At 35.9% G+C, this 20388-nt stretch overlaps 1 protein-coding gene across 2 annotated transcripts in view; it reads left to right on the top strand.

The window, feature by feature from the left end:
* The window catches only part of NCAM2 (neural cell adhesion molecule 2), a 343351-nt gene that overhangs the window by 203952 nt on the left and 119011 nt on the right, over positions 1 to 20388 (top strand). For both annotated transcript variants that reach the window (XM_081138130.1, XM_081138131.1), the window contains exons 2-5: positions 3629 to 3703; positions 6905 to 7111; positions 9005 to 9148; positions 14997 to 15134. In XM_081138130.1, the coding sequence (XP_080994256.1) occupies positions 3629 to 3703; positions 6905 to 7111; positions 9005 to 9148; positions 14997 to 15134 (564 nt within the window). The remainder of the gene's footprint in view (positions 1 to 3628; positions 3704 to 6904; positions 7112 to 9004; positions 9149 to 14996; positions 15135 to 20388) is intronic.

Raw genomic sequence — 20388 nt, 5'->3', positions numbered from 1 at the left:
CCAAAATCAGATTTTTCAGCATTAGTGAATGCCATTGATATTATAATTGCAAACCACAATACTAAATAGAAATTTGAGTTAGAGATCATAATATCATTTTTTTTTTCTAAATGAAATAAAGGCTCCATATCAATATCCACTTTCATTTCTTTGTGTCTGAGTTAAAACACCAGGCATGACAGAAAGATTAACTGGACAGTATCAAATATATCTCCCTGTCTAGTTTTCTCTGAACACAGCGTTTGGCCTTAGGAAAGTATTTTCTTTTCTTTTGACAATTGGGTCTAAGATGAGTCTGTTGGCCATGGAGGTGGCCATGGGTCAACCGGATCACAAGAAATTCTGGATTTGAAATAACTGAAGCAATGTGTGAGGCTTGGCCTTAAATTTTAGTTCTCCAGGTTTTCCCTAATATTCACGTTTTAATATATTTGTAGAGATCAAGTAGATCAAATCTAGCCTTTGCTAATATAAGTACTTTTAATACCTAAAATATAGCAATGTCATCAAAATATCCATGAAAAATGTGGCCCTGGTTTATGTGTGAATTGATAGTTTGTACTGAATGATAAAATAATAAAGTATTTTAATATTAATGAACTAATTAATTTTAAGCTAAATTTTATTTTGTTACACTTAATATCAGTTATTTATCTTACCCATTGGCAAATCAGTGCCTCTATATTTTAAGTTCCATCTTTTCTAAAAACTCTTCCTTACAAAAGCAAAACAAATATACTACAAATATGTGAATTATTTACACACTAATTGGTAGATATTTCTCAGACTCTCTGATACCTTTACATTCAATTTAAGGCGGTGAAGTCCTTCTGCAATTTTATATTGTTAATACTGTCAATGTTCTGTACCTTGTGTACAATCAGCTCTGGGTGAGTGTTTGTACATTACTCTGCATGTATCCAGATAGTGTCAGTTTAGGAGAAACAGAAGTGAGACTGATGAGCCTTCATTTCTAGGAATTTACATTTAAATAAGTTTGAGAGTTGAGTATAATTATCAACAACATATATTTCATTTGTTTAGTGAAAATGCCTCTTGATCAAAGATATTTATTTGTTGATGCCATTGATGGGGCTCTCAAAGAATGTTTTGCAAAGTTATTGGTATTTTAGTTTTGCATTGAAGATAGAACATAGACAGCCATGTGGAAGTGTGAGAAAGGGAGATGGAGGCAGAGGAAATAGTTTGAGCAAATGCACACTGATGGGAAAATGTGAGTCAGTGGAGAAGGGGTGGGGATAATTCCTCATTGCCTATAGCTGCAGAAGCATTGGGAAGGAGTTATTGGAAATAAACTTGGAAAGGTAAGTTTCTTTCAACTGAAATTTGTATAATAATTATTTAATTGGCCAAAGCAAATCCACTTTGAATACTTATGAGTAGGCAAGTGAAATTAAACAGTATTAGAAACTTATATATGCAGTAACCTGAGAAATACTTCCATGAGAACAGAGAATGAAGGGAAGAAAGTCAGGAAAAAATCTAGATCTTGATATATCACTATCTCAGATTAAAATAAATATCTCATTATAATTAGTAAGTGCACATATTAGGGAAACAGTGTTGGAAATAAACAAGAATGCACATGAGTGATATTTCAGAGGTTATGTCTTCAAGACTTGAAAATTGAAGGTGACGAAAAATGGAATGTGAGCAATTTTTTTATGGAAGGGGAATGGGTTCAGTTTGCACACAGGAAGTTTGAAATTAAAATATGCTATCTAATTGAATGCTAGCTGAGGGTTGGAAATTGAGGATTAGCTTTCTGGGAAAGATCAGACTGAAAATCCAAAGAGAAAAGGTAATTGATGCCATGAAAAGGAAAGATGTCTTAAAGAAGAAAGTACAGTAAGGGAGGAAATAAACGAGACAGAGGAAGGTCATCAGAGTTCCCCCTTTCTCTCAACCATATTCCCTCTTTCCTGCTTCTGACCCTTTTACTGTTAGGTATGCCCCAAACTTCCCCAAATTAAAAAACCCCTGACCGCATGCCCAGAACTGTGGTTTCTGAAAGTGCCATCCACCTCCTTAGGTTCAAGTTTCTTGCAGGGGAAATGTCAAATTTCTTAACTTCTGTGATTTACCTCTGTTGACCCCATTACCCGTGAAGTAAGTTCACCTAGGGACTTAGTTACTTCTCAAATGACAAAGTTCTCTTCTGTGAATTGACCTGGAGCTGGCATTGTTTATACCTAGTTATGTTACATTCTTAGTTTAATTTCAGTTTTTGAAGCTTCATGCTCCTACGTCTCCTAGTGGTTGTTTCAACAGACTCCTTTCACAGTGCCTTAGCTTGCTATCGATTTTATAATGTCAGAATGTGCATTTAGGTTAAAAGGAGCCTCATTTGTAAAAATCTTGGGCCATCTGGGCCAATGATGTAGATCTTCTGGAGGAGATTTTTGTTTGTTTCTGTCACGTAGCTGTGAACCCTACATGTGACACTGCTTTTTAGTTGAATTTTCAGCTTGGGATTTCCCAAAGATCACCTGTCCATAGTTAAAATCCCAAACATGGGATATGGCAGAACAGTGGTTAACCTATTTAAGGAGAAACAATTTCCCTCTACACAGGCCAAGAGAGACAACTTTCCTTGTCATCACCCTTTTGCCAGTGGGCTGATTTATTCTTACCCTTTTTATAATATGGATTAACTTTGTTCTGGTCCAGTGTTACCTGGTGTTCTGTAGCACCCACTTTTCTAGACAAGCTTGGATCGAATCTCTGTGTAATCTGTGCACCTTTTGGTTGCTGTGATCCACAGATTCCCAGTGTTGACTTATACTCTAGTTTTTAGACTTTTTTCTTTGTTTGTTTGTTTTTTTTCCCCCTTGTAGCTTCATTATTTTACTGAAAGCTCAGGTATCCATGCCTGAAAACAAGAGATGGTGGGGCAAGGTTTTAGGGAGTGGTCACACTCTCTTTTGTATCATATTATTAGAAATGTGTCTTTCAACTTGTATTAAAACAATTTCAATTACCTTCTAAAATTCTAGATTCTTCATCTATTTAATTGCAAATTTGAGAACAAATTTATTGAACAACTCATCTGTTTTATTGCCATTGTCCTGGTTGTTTCATTTAACTTACTTGTCTTGTTAAAATAAATTTCTATTCACCTTTCCCTATGCAAAGCTCGCTCTCTTCCCTGTGTAGTGCCTCCTTTCATGGAAATATTTAGTAGGTAGTCAAAATGCAGTTAATTTATATTTTTATTTGTGTAATAATAGTGTAGGATATACTCTTTTAACAAGGTTTCAAATTTGGGGGAAAACTTTTCTCTAGCTGTTGCTCAATCAGATAGCACATATAAATGTGCATGTACATATGGAGCAGCTGCCTGAGTGTGAATTTCCTCATTAATTGACAAACAAATTTCAAAATATTAGCCTGAATGCATCCTGTATTTGGTCTGGTTGTGAAGTGCATAATAAAATATAGCATTTTGTTTTTCGATCATATTATACATACATCATCTCTCTATATTGGTAATAAAAAATTGGGTGAAAATAATTGCTGCTTAAATCATGATTTATAGATCATGTAATAAAATCTTAGAATTCAAGTATAAAACTAAAATTAATTGTCACTCAAATATTTTTTTCAGCTCTTCTTCAAGTGACAATTTCACTTAGCAAAGTAGAGCTTAGTGTGGGTGAATCTAAATTCTTCACATGTACAGGTATGTATTACAAATATTTTCAGATAACTTGTTTTATGCTTTAATTATTTAATATAATATATTGAAAAAATTTAAGTTGTGCAAAACTCAATTCTCTAAAAAGAAAATCTTATATTATCATTGGGTTTATAAAAATTGGAAAAATATCAGTTACTATATTTTGCATATAAACAATAAGAATTTTATTTCTGTTCATTTAAAGTTGTCAATTTTGACTGTCAAACTAGCTCATTTATTTTGAAAATAATTTATTATCAAATATAATGTATACACATTAACTTAAATCAATTCAAATATTATACCTGCCTAAATAGTAATGTTAGGATGAATGTAAATATTATAACTAATCTTTGTAAATATGCAATGAATAAATTAAATAAGATAAAGTGCACTATTATAGCTGCTGAAAATTTTAGGATAATACAAATCAAATTTATCCTTATGAAAAGTGATTTTAAAAAAGATAATTATTTAATCATGAAAAATTGCAAGATTTTTGTGACTATTAATCAAAAGTATCAGATATCATAATGTCTATGGAAAATTATGGGGAGCTCATTCAGCTTAATCATGAGCATGCAGGATTTTTCAGAAGACATTTAAATATTTAAACATCAAATTCTAATTCAATGTACTGTAGGACAAAAATGAATGCATTCTACTTCTATTTAGCTTCATCATATTCATTTTATTCTTAAAAGCTTTATACTTAGTTTTAAAAAATATTCATTTAGTGCCTAAATTGCTTTCTAGAGTATTTTAAATTTTTTTCTATTTCTGTTTATACTTAAACAATTCAAAACTGAGTTTAAATAGGCATTTCTGATATAAAATGCAGTATAAAATTTGTCTTGAGAATGACATGGCTTATTTATTATTAAAATTTTTTTAAATAAAAAGTTACAATAACATCTATAAATCACATTCATAGTATATAAACTATATATTATAGTATATTGTGACTACATATACTATACATTAAATGTTATATTTATATTAATCATATCTTATGGAACACTAATAGAGGCCATGGTTTTCTATACATTTGCCTTCTTAAAGGTCTGAATTGATAGTTGTGTTGACATATATTTTTGCATAGCGACAAATGGAATAACTGAGCAAGGGAGAAATTGGTTCAGCAGCATTTATCATGTCAGTAGAGCTTTGGCATAAGAATATAGGTCATTGTTTCTAAATGTCATCCATGTTTTATATATGCAAATACACACTTATATCACATAACCCCAGAATAATGAAATAGCTTAAAAATAAAGTTTGAAAATAAAGTGAAGTAGTATTATTTTCTTGGATTTGCATATTATGATAATGTAAATTATATAATGTAATTGCCTCTCTATCACATAAAGTCAAATTAAGATATAATTTTAAAGTATGAATTATTATTCAGTGGTACTGAGTTTTGCTCTTAATAATAAGGCAAAATAATTAAACTTTTTTTCCTTTTATATAAAGATGTACAACCAAGAGCTATACTGATATCATGGAAGTGCCCTTATTTATGTTAAATATAGCAGTAAGATAAGAATCAGAAAGCAAATCAGAAAGCTTGTGTGTATTTTTTTTCTACTACAGTGGTGACGATGGTGCCATGACTAAAGTTTCCTTGAACCCTACAACACAGACATCTAAAACACAATAAATAAATATATCTTAAATTTAGAGAAGTTAGAAGGGCATCAGATCCTCAGAGAACTAAATAAGAGCATGTCATATGTAGCAAAGAAATGTTTTTACTATGTTTTCAAGAAAATAAAAAGTTCAATTATATGTATTAATTTCTCCAGTAGCCACTCTTATCAATAAATAACATGAAAAGTTTTATTGGAAATTACTAATTATTACAGGTACCAGAAAAAAGAGTGTGATGACCACTCTATGAAAATCCAGAGTAAACTCGCCATAATGATCACATTTTATACCACATTATTAAGAATAAAAATATACAAAATATTTCACAGTACTAAAATGTGATTTTTGTATTGTTCAAATTTAAACTTATGCTTGTTTACATTATTTTTTGTGCTGTCTATATGGAGCGTGGAACTTAGAAAAAGACCTGCCCTCAATGAGTTATCCTATAACCACTATGGTATGACGGATCTATTCAGAAAAACAGAAAATAACCGAACTGCGGTCCATTGAAAATGTAAACTTTCATATGTTTGCCCTAGCATGTCTAATTTGATGCAGCAAGGATACTAATTAGTTTCTGAAGCGGTTTGCTGGGGAGAATAAGGAACAGTTTCCTTCAAGGAGCCTGCAGGCGGTGGGTGACCGGGTGCGCTCCCCGGGGCCCTGACTTAGTGCTGCTTGCACGCGTTCTCGCTCCTCATTCTGCGAAATGCATCCTCTTGGCGACCGAGAGCAAACACGGGAAGCTTCCCCTTGTGCAGAGAGGGTAATAAGCGAGATTCTGAGCTGGAAAAGTTAAATACGTGTTTACCCTGTAACGATTTGGTTGCAGTTGCCTGGCAGGATAAGTGTCATTTCAATGCGTTCTAATTATCACATGACTAAATAGGCAACCGTTTTAGATTAAAATGATGAAAGTACTGATTTCCGTTTGAAAAGAGATTAGGGCATCATATTAAAAATAGTCATTGGTCTTATCGGTACAAATATAGAGACTTACGATATTAATTCAAAATTTAGTATTACCAAAACGCAATGTTTGATTTTTTTATAAGATTTCCATTTTTATGAGCTCTGCTTTATCAGGGAAATTTTTCTTTTAACTCCTGACTCTCGCAAAGAAAACGGAAGAGGTGAAGTGATGTTAGGAATCGTGTTTCTGTTGAGATATGTCTATCAAGTATAATGCATGTCCGACTCAGTGGCCCAGCAGCTTTATGCTGCAGCGCAGTGAAAATCCACAGCGGTCTCTGGTCAATACTCAGCTCCCATCGCTTCAGTTAAGGGGCCCGATGTTTCCCCTGGAACTTCTGGGTTCTGTTTACTCAGATGGGATTGAACCCTCAGCGTTGGATTAGTAAGACGAACATGTGTTCTAACATTTGTGTTTACTTTCAGTTCTGTACGACGTTCAGATTTCCAGGCTTTTCCTATTTACATTCTTTTTTCCTAAATTGTTAAGGGTTGTTACATAGCAAGTGAATGCCAATGTGAAAACAGGCACTTGAATCATATTTTCAAACATTTCTTTTCCATGACCCTTTGCAGCAATTGGTGAGCCTGAGAGTATAGACTGGTATAATCCTCAAGGAGAGAAGATAATTTCAACACAGAGGGTAATGGTACAAAAGGAGGGTGTCAGGTCACGATTAACCATCTACAATGCGAATATAGAAGATGCAGGGATATATCGTTGTCAAGCAACAGACGCCAAAGGACAGACGCAAGAAGCTACAGTTGTTTTGGAAATTTACCGTAAGTCACTTATTTATTGGTTGATTGAAATTGTAGCCATGTAAAAATTCAAACAAAATGAAATGTGTGTAATAAAAACCAACACTCATTAAGAACTACGTGCCAGGCAATGTTCTAAGACCTTTACAGGTAGCAGCTTATTCTATTTTACCCTAGTGCCTCTCTAAAATAGAATAAATAATAGGGAATAGTTAATCATAAACATGTAGGTGGAACCAATTATGTTGGTTAAATAATATAATGGAAATGTTTTCATTTTCTCAGGCCATTAAGAATCTGCTGGGTAAATAGAAAACAGTAGTTTGTTTAGTGTTATGAAATATATCGAGTACTGTTTTACTCTAACATAAAAGGTCATAATTAGAACCCATGAAGTAGCTTATGTGACGGCAGGGATCAGTGAACAGGAGTAGACAGGAAAAGCTGAAAACCCACCTGGTAAGAAGGATATCTACTCGGATTCCTCACCACCAGGCCTTTCATTACCAAGCATTTCCACTCTTACCCTTCATTTTCTGATTTGAGACCCATTGCTTCCTACAACCCTTTTCCTTCTCACATTTAGGAACCATTGCCCTATTTAAGAGCACTGTTGACTGTCTGGGTTTGAAACCAGGCTGTATCACTTCATTCTCTGATCTTAAGCAACCACCTAATTTATCTGTCTTCAGTTTCTTCATCTATAAAATGGGTGTAATAGTAATACCTTCCTCATACATAGAGTTTTCTTGAGGACTACATCAATTAATGTTGCATACAGCTCTTAGAACAATGCCTTACAGTTCTTATGTGGTAGTTAGCATTTCTACCAGGGAAAAATTATAAAGATTTTTGAATACTAGCTTATAAGGCTTCTCTTTTTATAACTTTGGTTTTTTATTATTCTAGAAAAAGGCTTTTTTAAAAAGCCAAAGTATTTCCCTTGCATGATTTCCTCTTTGATGAGCTGAGGAATTTGTTGGCACATTGTTGCCCTTGATTTTCCGATTTGGCCTTTCCCCCCGTTAGTTTCTTAGCTCCTCAAGGAAAGATATATTCCCTTTTGATGTGACCTGTACTCATTCTACTTCGTAAAGGGCAAAAAATTAAATTGAAAGTTATTTTATATTTGGAAAGATTTTTTCTTACTTTAAATGATGCAAAGGAAGATCCCTGATGTTTTAGTTTTAAATGTAAAGAAATACTTTTTTTTTCTTGGCAAGAACACTGAATTTCTTTTGTGAACATTTCTCATCAAGCATAGGCATCCTGTTCATTCATTAACTTGGACACATTTATTGGGTGCCTACTACATTGGGTATCTACTACATAGCAGAGAATATTCAGAGTTCTAGAGACTCAGTAATGACTAAAGCAGGAAATGTCACCAGCCACTAGGTGCTGATATTTTAGTGAGACAAACAATAGGTAAGCTTTCAAATATCCGTGCTACAGAATTCTATAATAAAGAAATTAAGTGGAATAGAAAGGCAGTGAGAGTGGGAAGGAAGATGGCTATTTTATTCGTGGAGGTCGGGCAGATATGTAAAGGAATTTAAGGCATGCAAAAGCTGAGGTGTGAGAACAAACCCGGACTGTCTCAGGAATTGCAAAGGTGAGAACTGCCTGGAGCTCAGAGCACAGGAAGAGAGAGGAGACATTGGGATCAGAGTGGTGGGGAGAATTCAGTTCATATAGGACCTAGGGTGGGATTGCAAGGACTTTGGAATTTCTTCTCAGGGATGAGGGATGTCACAGGTAGAGGAATTATATGATCATCTGCTTTAAGGTTTTCAAGGATCTTGATTTAATTAATTACTTCACTATGACATCAATCAACACAGATTCTGGAGCAGGTTATGGAGAGAAATACGCGATCATACTTTTATGACTTGTTTTACTTTCTTGATACAGAAAAGCTCACTTTCAGAGAAGTGGTATCACCTCAAGAATTCAGACAGGGAGAAGATGCAGAAGTGGTCTGCCGAGTTAGCAGCTCCCCCGCGCCTGTGGTCAGCTGGCTGTATCACAACGAGGAGGTCACCGCGATTTCCGACAGTTAGTATTTTGGTAACTCCCTATGTTATATGTTCTAATAATTCTGCAATGTTTTTTACACACTGAATCTCCCTGACCTGACCAAGTATAGAAATTGGCATTTTTGACCCTAAGCATCAATCAACTACTTTGAGAATCTTAAAGCTGTACATTAGGAGTTGGCAAACGATGGACCTCAGGAAAAATGCAGCCCCTTGCTGTTTTTGTCAGGTGTTGTGAGAATACAGACAAGCCCGTCATTACATATTGTATATAGCTGTTTGGGGGCCGGGCTGAGCAGCTGCGACACAGATGTTTTGGCCTACAGAGCCTACAGTAGTTATTTGGAGGTTTACAGAAAAGGTTGCTGGCCCCTGCTCTATTCAAGAAAAAAATTACATGCCAACAGTGCAAGGATGCTAAGTAAATGAAGGAATTAATCCTGATGCATCCAAATTCCACATATTATCGTTCAGACATGATTCCCTGGGCTCACTATATGTAAATGTAAGGTGATATCTGTATCGACCCTGTTCATTATGCTGGTACTGTTCTCTCAAGGACCCCTACATGCTCTAAATATTATGGTGAAATGCATATGCATAGAAGGAAGAAAAGTCCATGCATTCAAATTGTCTTTAAGATTTTGATTCAGACTGCGCTAAAAATCTAGAATAATATGACATCTGATACTGAAAGCATAATTTGCTTACATTATGAGTCTTTACCATTGTGCATTGGGAGCATTTTCAATTTAGGCTATTTTTCAATGCACCTGCACTTCAGAGAAGTACAAAATAATAGAATCTCTTAAAATACTTTCCCTCTTGGATGATTTCATTTTGTTTCTAAGAGATGAAACTTTTACAGCATAAAGGAGAGAAATCAGAGTATCTATTTTTGAATATAAACAGAGCATGTATCATTATATTTAATCAATTTTTTTTTTAATTTTGAGAACTTTTTTGGACTCGATATTTTCAAAAAGCTGACTAAAACTCTTCTATTATAATAAGTTAGTGAAAAATGATACTTTGTTTCCTCTTATTTTAGGATAACTGCTTTTGGTTTTATTAACAAACTGCAGGAATAAATTATGCAATCTATTTCTAGCTTTTTGCCTCTCAGTAACAAAGAAAAGGCAGTCCTTTTAAGGGAGTTAACTGACAATGTCTAAATATTTTCCGATTGCCTAATTTTGAGCTTCAAGTGCACATCTCTTTTATTGTAAACCTTAATTATAAAAAGGATTTGAAATAAAATAGTTTTTAAAAGAGGCATAGAACAAAAGCCTCAAAGCAGTGATTGGTGGTCAGGTGTAGTGGTGAAGGAGTGATTCCTCTAGGCTACAGCTTCTGCATTTTCCCCCAGTATCTTAGGATGGAAAGATGTGAAGCTGGAATTCCATTATGGCTATACTCTTTTTTGGGGGGGCCCTAAAGCTTAGGACAACTTTTCTAACTGCTCTATACCTAATTCAGATTTTTCATGTGTAAACCATGGGTTATTATATCCATTTTAAGAAAGACATTAGGCATATACTAAATATCTGTTAAATGAATGAATAACATATTTGTCAGTCTATCAGTTTCTCAATAAATGACATTTTTCTCATCCCTTCTCATTGAGGTTTTAAATCTTGGGAATCATTTTTATCAAAATTACATACATTCAAATCTTATCAAGAACTAGAAATTCCAATGTGGGAGAAAAGATTAAGCTAGATTTAAACATGAAATATAACTCTGAGTTGCATGGTAGGCAACAATTTTAAAACTTACAAAGGACATTTTCTTTTGCTCTAGGTGATAAAGGATGTAGGTGAATTGTGAGGAAGGACATACTTTTCTAGCCTTTTAATATCGAGGAACTTGCCACAAAGTTGGTTAGGCAACAATTTGTCTGTTCATAATGGATTTTCCAGAAGTAATACTGTCCATCTGATTATACCTCACAAAGTGTCTTTATTAAAGCTGTGGCAGTAAAATTAGGCTCATCAATATTAAAGGGGCATGGATGGGGTTTAGAATAAATACTGTGCCCAGGCAACTTTCTGAAGCCTCAGTGTGGAGCGGGAGTCAAGGTTAGAGGCTCCGGATGAGCAATGAAGATGGACTTGGAAATGTCCATCTTGTTAGCTGTGCTACTGGTAGTGTGTGCGTGGCAGATACTCAGAGTAAAAATCCCAGCAGAGTATTTAAAGTGGAGTTTTTCCATGTTATTTGTTGAAAGGAGATTCATATGCTAAAGAATCCAAGCATCTAGGGAGCAAAGGTGACATTTTGTTATAAAAGTTTAATATCCTGACATTCATTTTCACCCTGATAGGGTAGAGGAATTAGATTCCCCGGTGTAAAGTTTTCAAGGATCTAGATTTAACTAATTAGTTCATTAGAGCATCAGCCAACACGGATTCTGTGGTATGTTACCGAGGGAGATAAGCAATCATACTTTTATGCTTTGTTTTACTTTCTGGATACAGAAAAACTGGGCTATTGCAGGTGCCCATTCAACCTCAGCTAGTTTGAAAGTTATCTCTGAACCTTCCTAAGTGATTTGATTACTGCCTAACATAGAACCCTTTCTGCATCATAAACTGTGGATAAAATCATGTTCAATAAAGCGTTTATGCCATCTACTTCCAGTGTAAGACTCGTTAAACAGCTACTGAAGACCTAGTGTGTGCTATCGAGTACGCTAGGTGGTGGTTATTGATGGTTAGCAAGGGAAACCAGTTCACTGCCTGCAAAATACTAATAATTGGTGGGAAAAAATAAACAGATAAATCCATGAAAACAAGGTATGCCGATGTCTCTGGTAGGAAAATACAGTGATAGAGGATAATAAAGAAAAAAACACCTAAACTAGTTAAAGCAGAGAAAGGTGCCCAAGATGCCTGATGAAGGGAGAGGTGACATGCGAGCATGGCAGGGAGGTAGCCGGGTAAAGAGTGGTGGAGAGAATGCCTTACACGGTGGTCCAGAGGGGAAAGACAGCATGAATGGCACTTTCAGAAACCAGGTGAGTTCATTATAGCTAGAATTTATGAATAAGTACAACTGGAATGCCTGTACTAATAAAGCTAAGGTGCTATTTGTTAATGAAGGACTGATAAGAAAGGAAGTGGGGCAGAAAGGTTGTGCCAGGTTAGCACAGGCTTGGCATATCAGCAAAGAAATTTGGAATTTATCCAAGGGGACATCACTGAAGGATTTTAATGAAGGCAGTGACATGGCCTCACATATATTTGAGAAGATTATTAGTGCCTCCGTGAGGAAAATGAATTGGATGGGAGTCAAGGAAAAACTACAGGTGCTGAGAACAATTCCAGCCCTAACGGAAATAACTGGTGAGGGAGAGGAGATTTCGACTAAGTAATGATAAAGGGAGACCATGGGATCAATTGGTAGGACATGGGATCGATTGATACGCAGACTGAGGCAGCTGGAGAAGTCAAGGTGGACTTAAGAATTTCACTTGGGCAGATAGTTCCATGGCTTGTAATATTTACCTGGGGCAGTTAGTTCACTGTAAGGACATTTGAAGACAGAGCTGAGTACCATGTGAGCAATTTCAGGTGGCGGTAAAGTTAAATTTTAAAAAACGGTGAGCTTGAAGTACTACAACCCTCTGTAGCAGGTACATCTGATAGAATGTTAAACAGCTCTGAAATTCACATAATGTCTGGTCTGAAGAAAAATTGGGTCTCAAAATATAGATGGTGCTTGAGGTCATATGAGTAGATGAGACAAGTCCTCAGTGGCTGTGGACTGAAAAGACAAGAGGATTTGGTAAAGGGTCTGCTTAAGGAAGCGTAAAGCAGACACCGTATTGGGCGTTATTTCATTTATTTTTCTTACAGCAATAATGGAAATTTGGGTTTCTGTATAATTGAGAAAAACAGGCAGTTTCTAACAGTTAAATGCCTCTACTCTCCATAGATAATGCTTGATTAATTGAAACAATGCTTTTTTCAAATGTTTCTCCAAACCCTTACTAATATTCTACTTTGGTTTGACAGTTTAGTAACATCACTGCATGGACTTTGTACACATAGTTACAATTTGACATCCAGTGCATATTTTAATAAGTGAGAATACAAAATATACAACGATCTAGGTATGATTAATGCATCTCTCTCTAAATTTGCACTTTTTACTTATAATTGCCTCTCATTCTAATATCCAGCCACATGCTGGAATCAAGGATCTTTTCACTGACTTTGAAACATTACTAATTATTAGGAGTTCTGAGTTACTCCAGGACTTATTGTGAGTTATACTTTAAAATTTCTTTCAGATTGCCTTTCTTTCTCTCCAGTGTTTCTTTTGGGGAGAAAATTCAACAGGGAAAGCATCCACATAAACCCTTTTTTCTCTCTTCTTAGGGTCAACCTAAAGAAGAAATAAACATTATGGTTAACTTTAAACCTCCTGGCCTAAAAATCTTGTGTCTGTAGCTTTATAGTCAATATTCTTTTTTTTCTCTGAGGGAGTCTCTGAATCTACACTTTTCCATTTTCTATTATAATTATCTCTTGATTGCCTGTTTCAGTGACCTTCTATAGTCTGATCACTGCCCTATTTGTAATTCTATCCCAAACTTCTCCCCTTGCACTAAGGATCTGCTGTGGCAAATGAACCCCAAATCTGAACGGAATCCTAAATTGCCTGATACTGTAGTTGTTGATTGCTCACTCATGCAAAGTCCAAGCTGCAGCAGGGTACCTTCAGCAATGCTGCCATTCAGCAATCCAGGGCTGAGGGACACTCGACCCTTTTCTCATGTGGCTTCCATGTTTGCCCCAATTTCTTTATCAAGCCATCAGGTAGGGGAAAGCAGTCACCATTGGAACAAGTCCAAAAAAGTAATTTTTAACACTATAATAGGAAATATCCCATAGATGAGTACCTTAAAATAATAGCATTTGTACTTTACCGAAAGGCCCCATGATGTTGGGACGAATCTCTCTGATGCACCGAAGTATCTCAAACATAGTACCAGCAAATGGATGATGCTGATGGTATCTGTGGATGCATTAACTAATGAAATTTAGGTTATTGCTTTTACATGTTTCAAAATAAAACTAGATTGATAACACTGCAACAGAATTGTGATGGTTAAAAACTGAAGCCAGATATTATGGAAAATACTGTCAGGCTGAGATGCTGCTTAGGAGAGCCAGATTATTTTAAGCAATCAGTAACCCATGCTCTATAACAGCTCATTCTTATATGAATGCATGTGCACACACATACACATATAATGGAACCTTGAAATGATATTAATGAAGTCTAATCTAGTCATTCCTGAAATGAATTATCTTGCATTTAGAAAAAAAAATTCCTTCAAGTAAATTCGAGATACAACCATTTTACATGTCCTCTATGTGACTTGAATATCATTTATGTCATTTAGCTGCCTCCTCAGGGTATGCAAAATTATTCCTTTAATTATTGTGTGAGGAAGGATTTTCAATCAATTTTCTAACCATTTTCCATACCCAAGTTGCTACATACAGTATTTGCAGTCAAAACGTTTTCATGTTTGCAATATCTAATCTCCCTGCATTGTTCTTTTGTGTATCATTTCTGCATTCAAAGTACCAAGGGGAAAATAAGAACCTAACCATTTTATGTGGAAATAAAATCTTGAATGTGTTTTAGAGAAAAGGTGTAACAAGGCAGTGTGGAGTGGAAAAATTGTAGTCACAAAATTACATTTTACTTTCAAATTCGAATTTGTTTGTTGATGAAATGTTCGATAGTGTCAGACAAGTGCCATATTTTTTAACTCTTAGCAATTTGGAGCACACTGGACTCTGCCTTCAATTACTGATATAATTTCCTCCCCTTTGCTCCCTTTCCAGATCGGTTTGCTATGTTAGCCAACAATAATCTGCAGATTCTCAACATCAATAAAAGTGATGAAGGAATATACAGATGTGAAGGAAGAGTGGAGGCCAGGGGCGAAATTGACTTTCGTGATATCATCGTCATTGTTAATGGTAAGCCGAGAATAAATTGTACATATTTTATGGCTTCATTTGAGCAATATGTTTATTAAAAAGGCTGCCGTGTAAACTCAGCACTCAAGAACTCTCTAAAAAAACTTCTTTTGTGCCTGGAGGAAATCTCCCTGCCTCTGTGATAGCATCTGGTACATTGTATTATAGCCTCAAGGGCAGGATCCATGCCTTATCTAACATCGTCACCCCTTTCTCAGAGGGTCTCTGAGGGAACGGTTGCTTTGCTGACTTTGGAGTTGTTGAAAGAATTCCAAATGAATCATCCTAAAGTATTATTATTTATTTTACTTTGATATTATGTGAAATACTTGCTGCTGCTGCTGCTTAAACTAATCTATTTGACAGTATTTGCAGGTTTTCTCAAATTTAATAAGTGAATCTACAAGGTTATCCTTCAGAGTATTAATGGACATTAAAATCTAAGTTTCTAGCAGCATGATGGCATCCCCTTCATCCGAAATTGGTTTCTCCTATTATATTCCCTGCCTGCGTTAATGTGGCATTCTCTGAGACCAGTATATGTATTAATGTTATCTACTTGTCTCCATTTTGGTAATCTAATCTCTTATCAAGACATGGCCGTTGTATTTCTTTCACATCTCAGATATACTCTTGACTCTGTCCTGCCTTCCATAGCAGGCATTGTTTCCAATTGGTTTATCTTTTCCTTTGAATTAATACAAATCTTCGTCTCTGCTCTCAGTCTCACAATTCCAAGTTCTTCTCCATCACACCTTTCAACTCTTAAAATTTTCAGTGTTTCCTGTTATCTTCAAGACAAAATCAAAACCACTTTTCTTGGCATAGGAAGAATTTTAAGGTCCAGTCTCTTCTCTCTGACCGTTGAGCCACGAGCAACGTATGCTTCGGCCACATGGCAATCGTAGTAGTAACACTACAAAAATGCACTTCTATGTTTTTCTTCTGCTTTAAAATACCAAGTCAGCAATAACTATAATCACAGGATTCTATCAGCATAATATAATTTGTTCTTTTTAGAATAGACAAAACATGAGTTAGCTACTCCTGTGGGTTAGGGAAGAGACTGAAAATAAATGTGTCTCCTTCCATATCTCTCCCTCTTCCCCCACGAGTGATCTCTCCAGTTTCTTGAAGAGCCTGAGAACACTGGGAATATCCTACAGATCTAAAAGAGTTACCTGGTCTGTCCTTTTAAAGAGAAAGAAGATATTAAATATCTGCTATTTTATTTCCCCTTCTCTCTAATTGAAGGGGATTTGTGAATACTATAATGGGGTAGTCCATGTAGTACTGGATATAGCATCTAGGCCGCTGGTAGAAACTGCACATGCTCATGTGGGGAAGCAAAGGGCCAGGCCTTCAGAAGACATCTAGCTTCTAGGGCCGTTTTTAGGTGTGCCGTCTGGCAAGACTCTGTTTATTAAGAATGCCAGAGCCTGTAATGGTTTTGACCTTCAATATAACAGGAAGACTTCAGTGCGTGAAGGATGGGTTTAAATATGGAGTTGTGTCTCTGTATCTATATCTGTAAGTTTCTCTAATCTCTCTTTTTTGTTATTTATAATAAACACAGCTAACTTACAGTATCTAGTTTTTGTTTATTATTGCCTTAGTTATTGTGGTTAATTATTAATTATTGTCTACTGTGCTTTGTTTTCAAAAGAATTTAAGGTGGCACGTAAAAGTGTATTTTGTTATGGGCAAAGCTTTAAATATTAATGCTTAATATTCTCTTATAAAAGTGGCGATTATACTATTTGTTAATATATGTAAAATTCTTTAAAAAGTACTAAGTTTAAGGTACATAAATATTCATCATTAATGTTATACGTGTATGTAAATATAAAATGATGAACATCTTTTTTACACTAAAACATTAACGTGAGTCTGATATTAAGAAGGCAATACCATTTGGCAGACATAGCATGTTAAACACATATCCATTTTGCTATTATAATTTCCAGTCTAATACATTTATAACATGTTCTAATCTGTTTCCATACTAGGTTACCGGTGTCTGTGTATTAACGATTACATTTATTTTGAAGGAAGGGTTAGTCAGGTATGAGCGCATTCAGTGAACAAATTTCGAACCGTCAAGCCTTTCATGGTCTCCATTCAAACTGGAGTTATTTAGTTCAATAGGTTTATTTTTATTATTTCAGGGTTCGCAGGAGATAGACACTGACTGTGTCCTTTAGAGTCACTCAGATCAAACACGCAGGTTATGTCCTTTCTGTCTCCCACACCCCGGCCCTCCCCAAAGCAAAACCCCCTCCTTGAGCGTCCCACTTTCCTCTAACAGAATCAACTAGAGAACCTCATCTGACCCCCTTTGCTTGAATGTTGCTTTATCTCCAGTTCTAATTAGTCACATTTTTCCTTTGTAATCACAAGCTCTCGTGCCTTAGAATGCTCGGAACCTCTTTTCTTCAAAATAACAGTGTTAACAAAATCAACCATCGATTTATTTCCCTTCGGGATGAAGCAGTCAGACCCTGCCAAGGGACTGCATCGACTGATGTCCCCACACATCTGTGCTTTCCCTCGCACACAGCCTTTACTTCAGCAGAAAATTATTCTGCTCCAGTTTTATTGACTCTCATCCTGCTAACTGGCTCCTTTTAAATCCTGAGCTCTCTTTAATAGGATCCCTGTATTATTTCTCTCTTATAAAACCTCTTGAAGATGTTTCGATGAAAAGGTTTAGGCTGCAAAGTAGTGCTATTACAAAAGCAGTACCTTTATCCATATTATCTTGTTTTTCTCATTACACAGTTTGACTCATTCTCAACTTGCCTTGCAAGCCCTCTCTCTTACTTACTTGGATTTTTTTTTTTTTTTTTTGGCTAAAAATGGGACAGTATTATTTTATATTATATGTTCAAAGGGAAAAATTTTCTCAGGATTCACAATATCAACAACAGTATGATGGATTTCATGATGGATCTAATTGGACATAATTGTTATAATTGAAAACAAAGTTTTATTTAGGTTTAGAGAGTACATATATTGCCTGTTTAACTAATAATAGTTGCTGATATCACTGAGCCCTCATTTTGTAACAGAAAATTCAACTTTGGGTGGTGGACACATAATGCAATATGCGGATGTATCATAGACTTGTACGCTGAAACCTACGTTATTGTATTAACCAATGTCAACCCAATAAATTTAATTAGAAATAATAATTAAAAAATAAAACAGTAAAAAATTGAGTGACTAGACTTGCAACTGGTTTTTACCCTATGTGATTTGGCTTACCCATGGGCCTTTCTGGCCCCCCCCCCTTCTTTCTCAAGTGTACTGAAGTCCCGACCAACTGCTCCAGGTCACTGTTTCTTCAGCTTTACTGCCTCCTCGCCAGATCCAGGCTCTGGAAGAAGCTGTGCTCTTTCTTCCATTGTTTGCTCCTTGCAAAGTTTGCCCTCACATTTTCTTTCTTCTAGTGTTACTCCATTTGTTTCAGCGATTAGTTGCAAGTTATCCTTGGAAGGTTCTTCTGAAGTACCAACAATACTAAATGATGTTGTCTTTTAAATACCCTCTATGACTTTATTATATCTCTCAGTGCCTGTGGATAGTGAGTTGGCTTAGAAATTTGGTGGAGACACAGCTGGAAAGCAGGCAGGGCCAGGTCCTGGAGGAACATGGACTTTCTTCCAGGAGACAGAGATGAATGGGTATTGAAGAGCAGGGAGCTAGAGGGCAAGGGCTTGAGGAGGGTGGAGCAGGGATGAGTGAGCTCAAGTAGAGAAGACGGAGGCCTGCGCCGCCAGACAGGAAAGGAAGAGCTACGGTGTGGTCAGACTGCCTGGAGCAAAGCCTGTGGCGCCTGTGTGTCCGGAGGCGAGAGCAGTCAAGGGTAACTGGGAGACCTCTCGTGCGGCTCCTAGGCTCCCAGGGCCATGAGTGCTGTCAGAAGTGACCCTTAAGGTGCGAACCAAAACACACCTGCTGAATGGGGCAGTGATGAGGTTACAAGAGACATGAGGATGAACAGTGTCATTATGGTTGCCTGGGTAAAATTCAGACGTAATGGCTTGAGGAATAAATGTACATGGAAATGCCTTGGGGAATGCAAGTCGTGAAGGTACCACACCTATTGGCTCAGCTGGTTGGAATAAACTATTAAGTGGGGAACATTACAGAGCTGAATTTAACACTAGAGGAAGTGCTCAGGGTTTAGGACTTGTAAGGAAGATTTATCTTGAACATGAGGATATATATATATGTAATCTCCTCATATATGCTGAGGATGGAGGAAATGAATCAAAAATAGGTGAGGTTTTGGATAAATTTACAGGTACATCTGGTTGATAATTTGAGAGAAACCTTGCCTCGTGAATTTTGTATTTCTAATCAACTGGCTTCCCTCATCTAGCAAATATTGATGTACTCTTAAGAGTTCTCAAATATTTTCCCACTTTTTTATATGTTTATACATGCTCCTTTTTTCGATTTTAGGGTATGCCTTCCAAGATGTCTAAAACTTTCTTTTTATTTCATTAACCTCTCAGTGGCTGCATTTTCTTTTTGGAACTTATTTTAGCATTATTATATATTTGCTGAACTGGCCAGCCATCTTTTCTATAAATTCCAGGACATTTTTACTAGATCATTATATTACACACACACACACACACTTGTACACAAATCATGGGCACAGTCTCTAAAAGAAGATCAGCGCATTTATCTTGCTTTTTCCTATGGCCCATCCCTAAAGGTTCCTAGCCTTTAGTTAAATAAAATACTCTCCAAAGCTGTTCAGAAACTGTTCATATCAATGAAAGACCTGGAAGTAACTTTTAAATTTGAAATATAACCAATAGAATTATTTTTATAAAATATGTTTTTAAGGTATAATGGTTCATTATTTTCTGAATCTTTTGTAAATGTGTGAATAATGATCTGCTCACTGCCAATTCAAACTTGGGATAATGGAGGCAGCAGCGGTTGAGAGTGGGTGAAAACACCTAGGCGTATAATTTTAAAGCAATTGTGTTGCTAATCTTCCTTTGAACATCAAAATCAACAGTGATGACAATAACCAGAGATATTTGTGCAAATAGGTACCTGATTGTACAGTGCCCTTTGTTACTGCAGTGACACTGAGACAGCGATTTTGTATTCCTGCCTGTTTCTAGCCATTTCTTAAAGTGAAGGAAACTAGGAAAAATAATTTTGTTTTTATAAAAAATGTAAAGTCGGAATTCAAATTGCATGCAGTGTTACGTAATATAAAGTCTAT

This window comes from Miniopterus schreibersii, assembly GCF_964146895.1.
Source record: "Miniopterus schreibersii genome assembly, chromosome: 5".
NCBI lineage: Eukaryota > Metazoa > Chordata > Mammalia > Chiroptera > Miniopteridae > Miniopterus > Miniopterus schreibersii.
The sequence above is the reverse complement of the archived record's forward strand: the minus strand, read 5'-3'. Positions and strand labels throughout refer to the sequence as shown.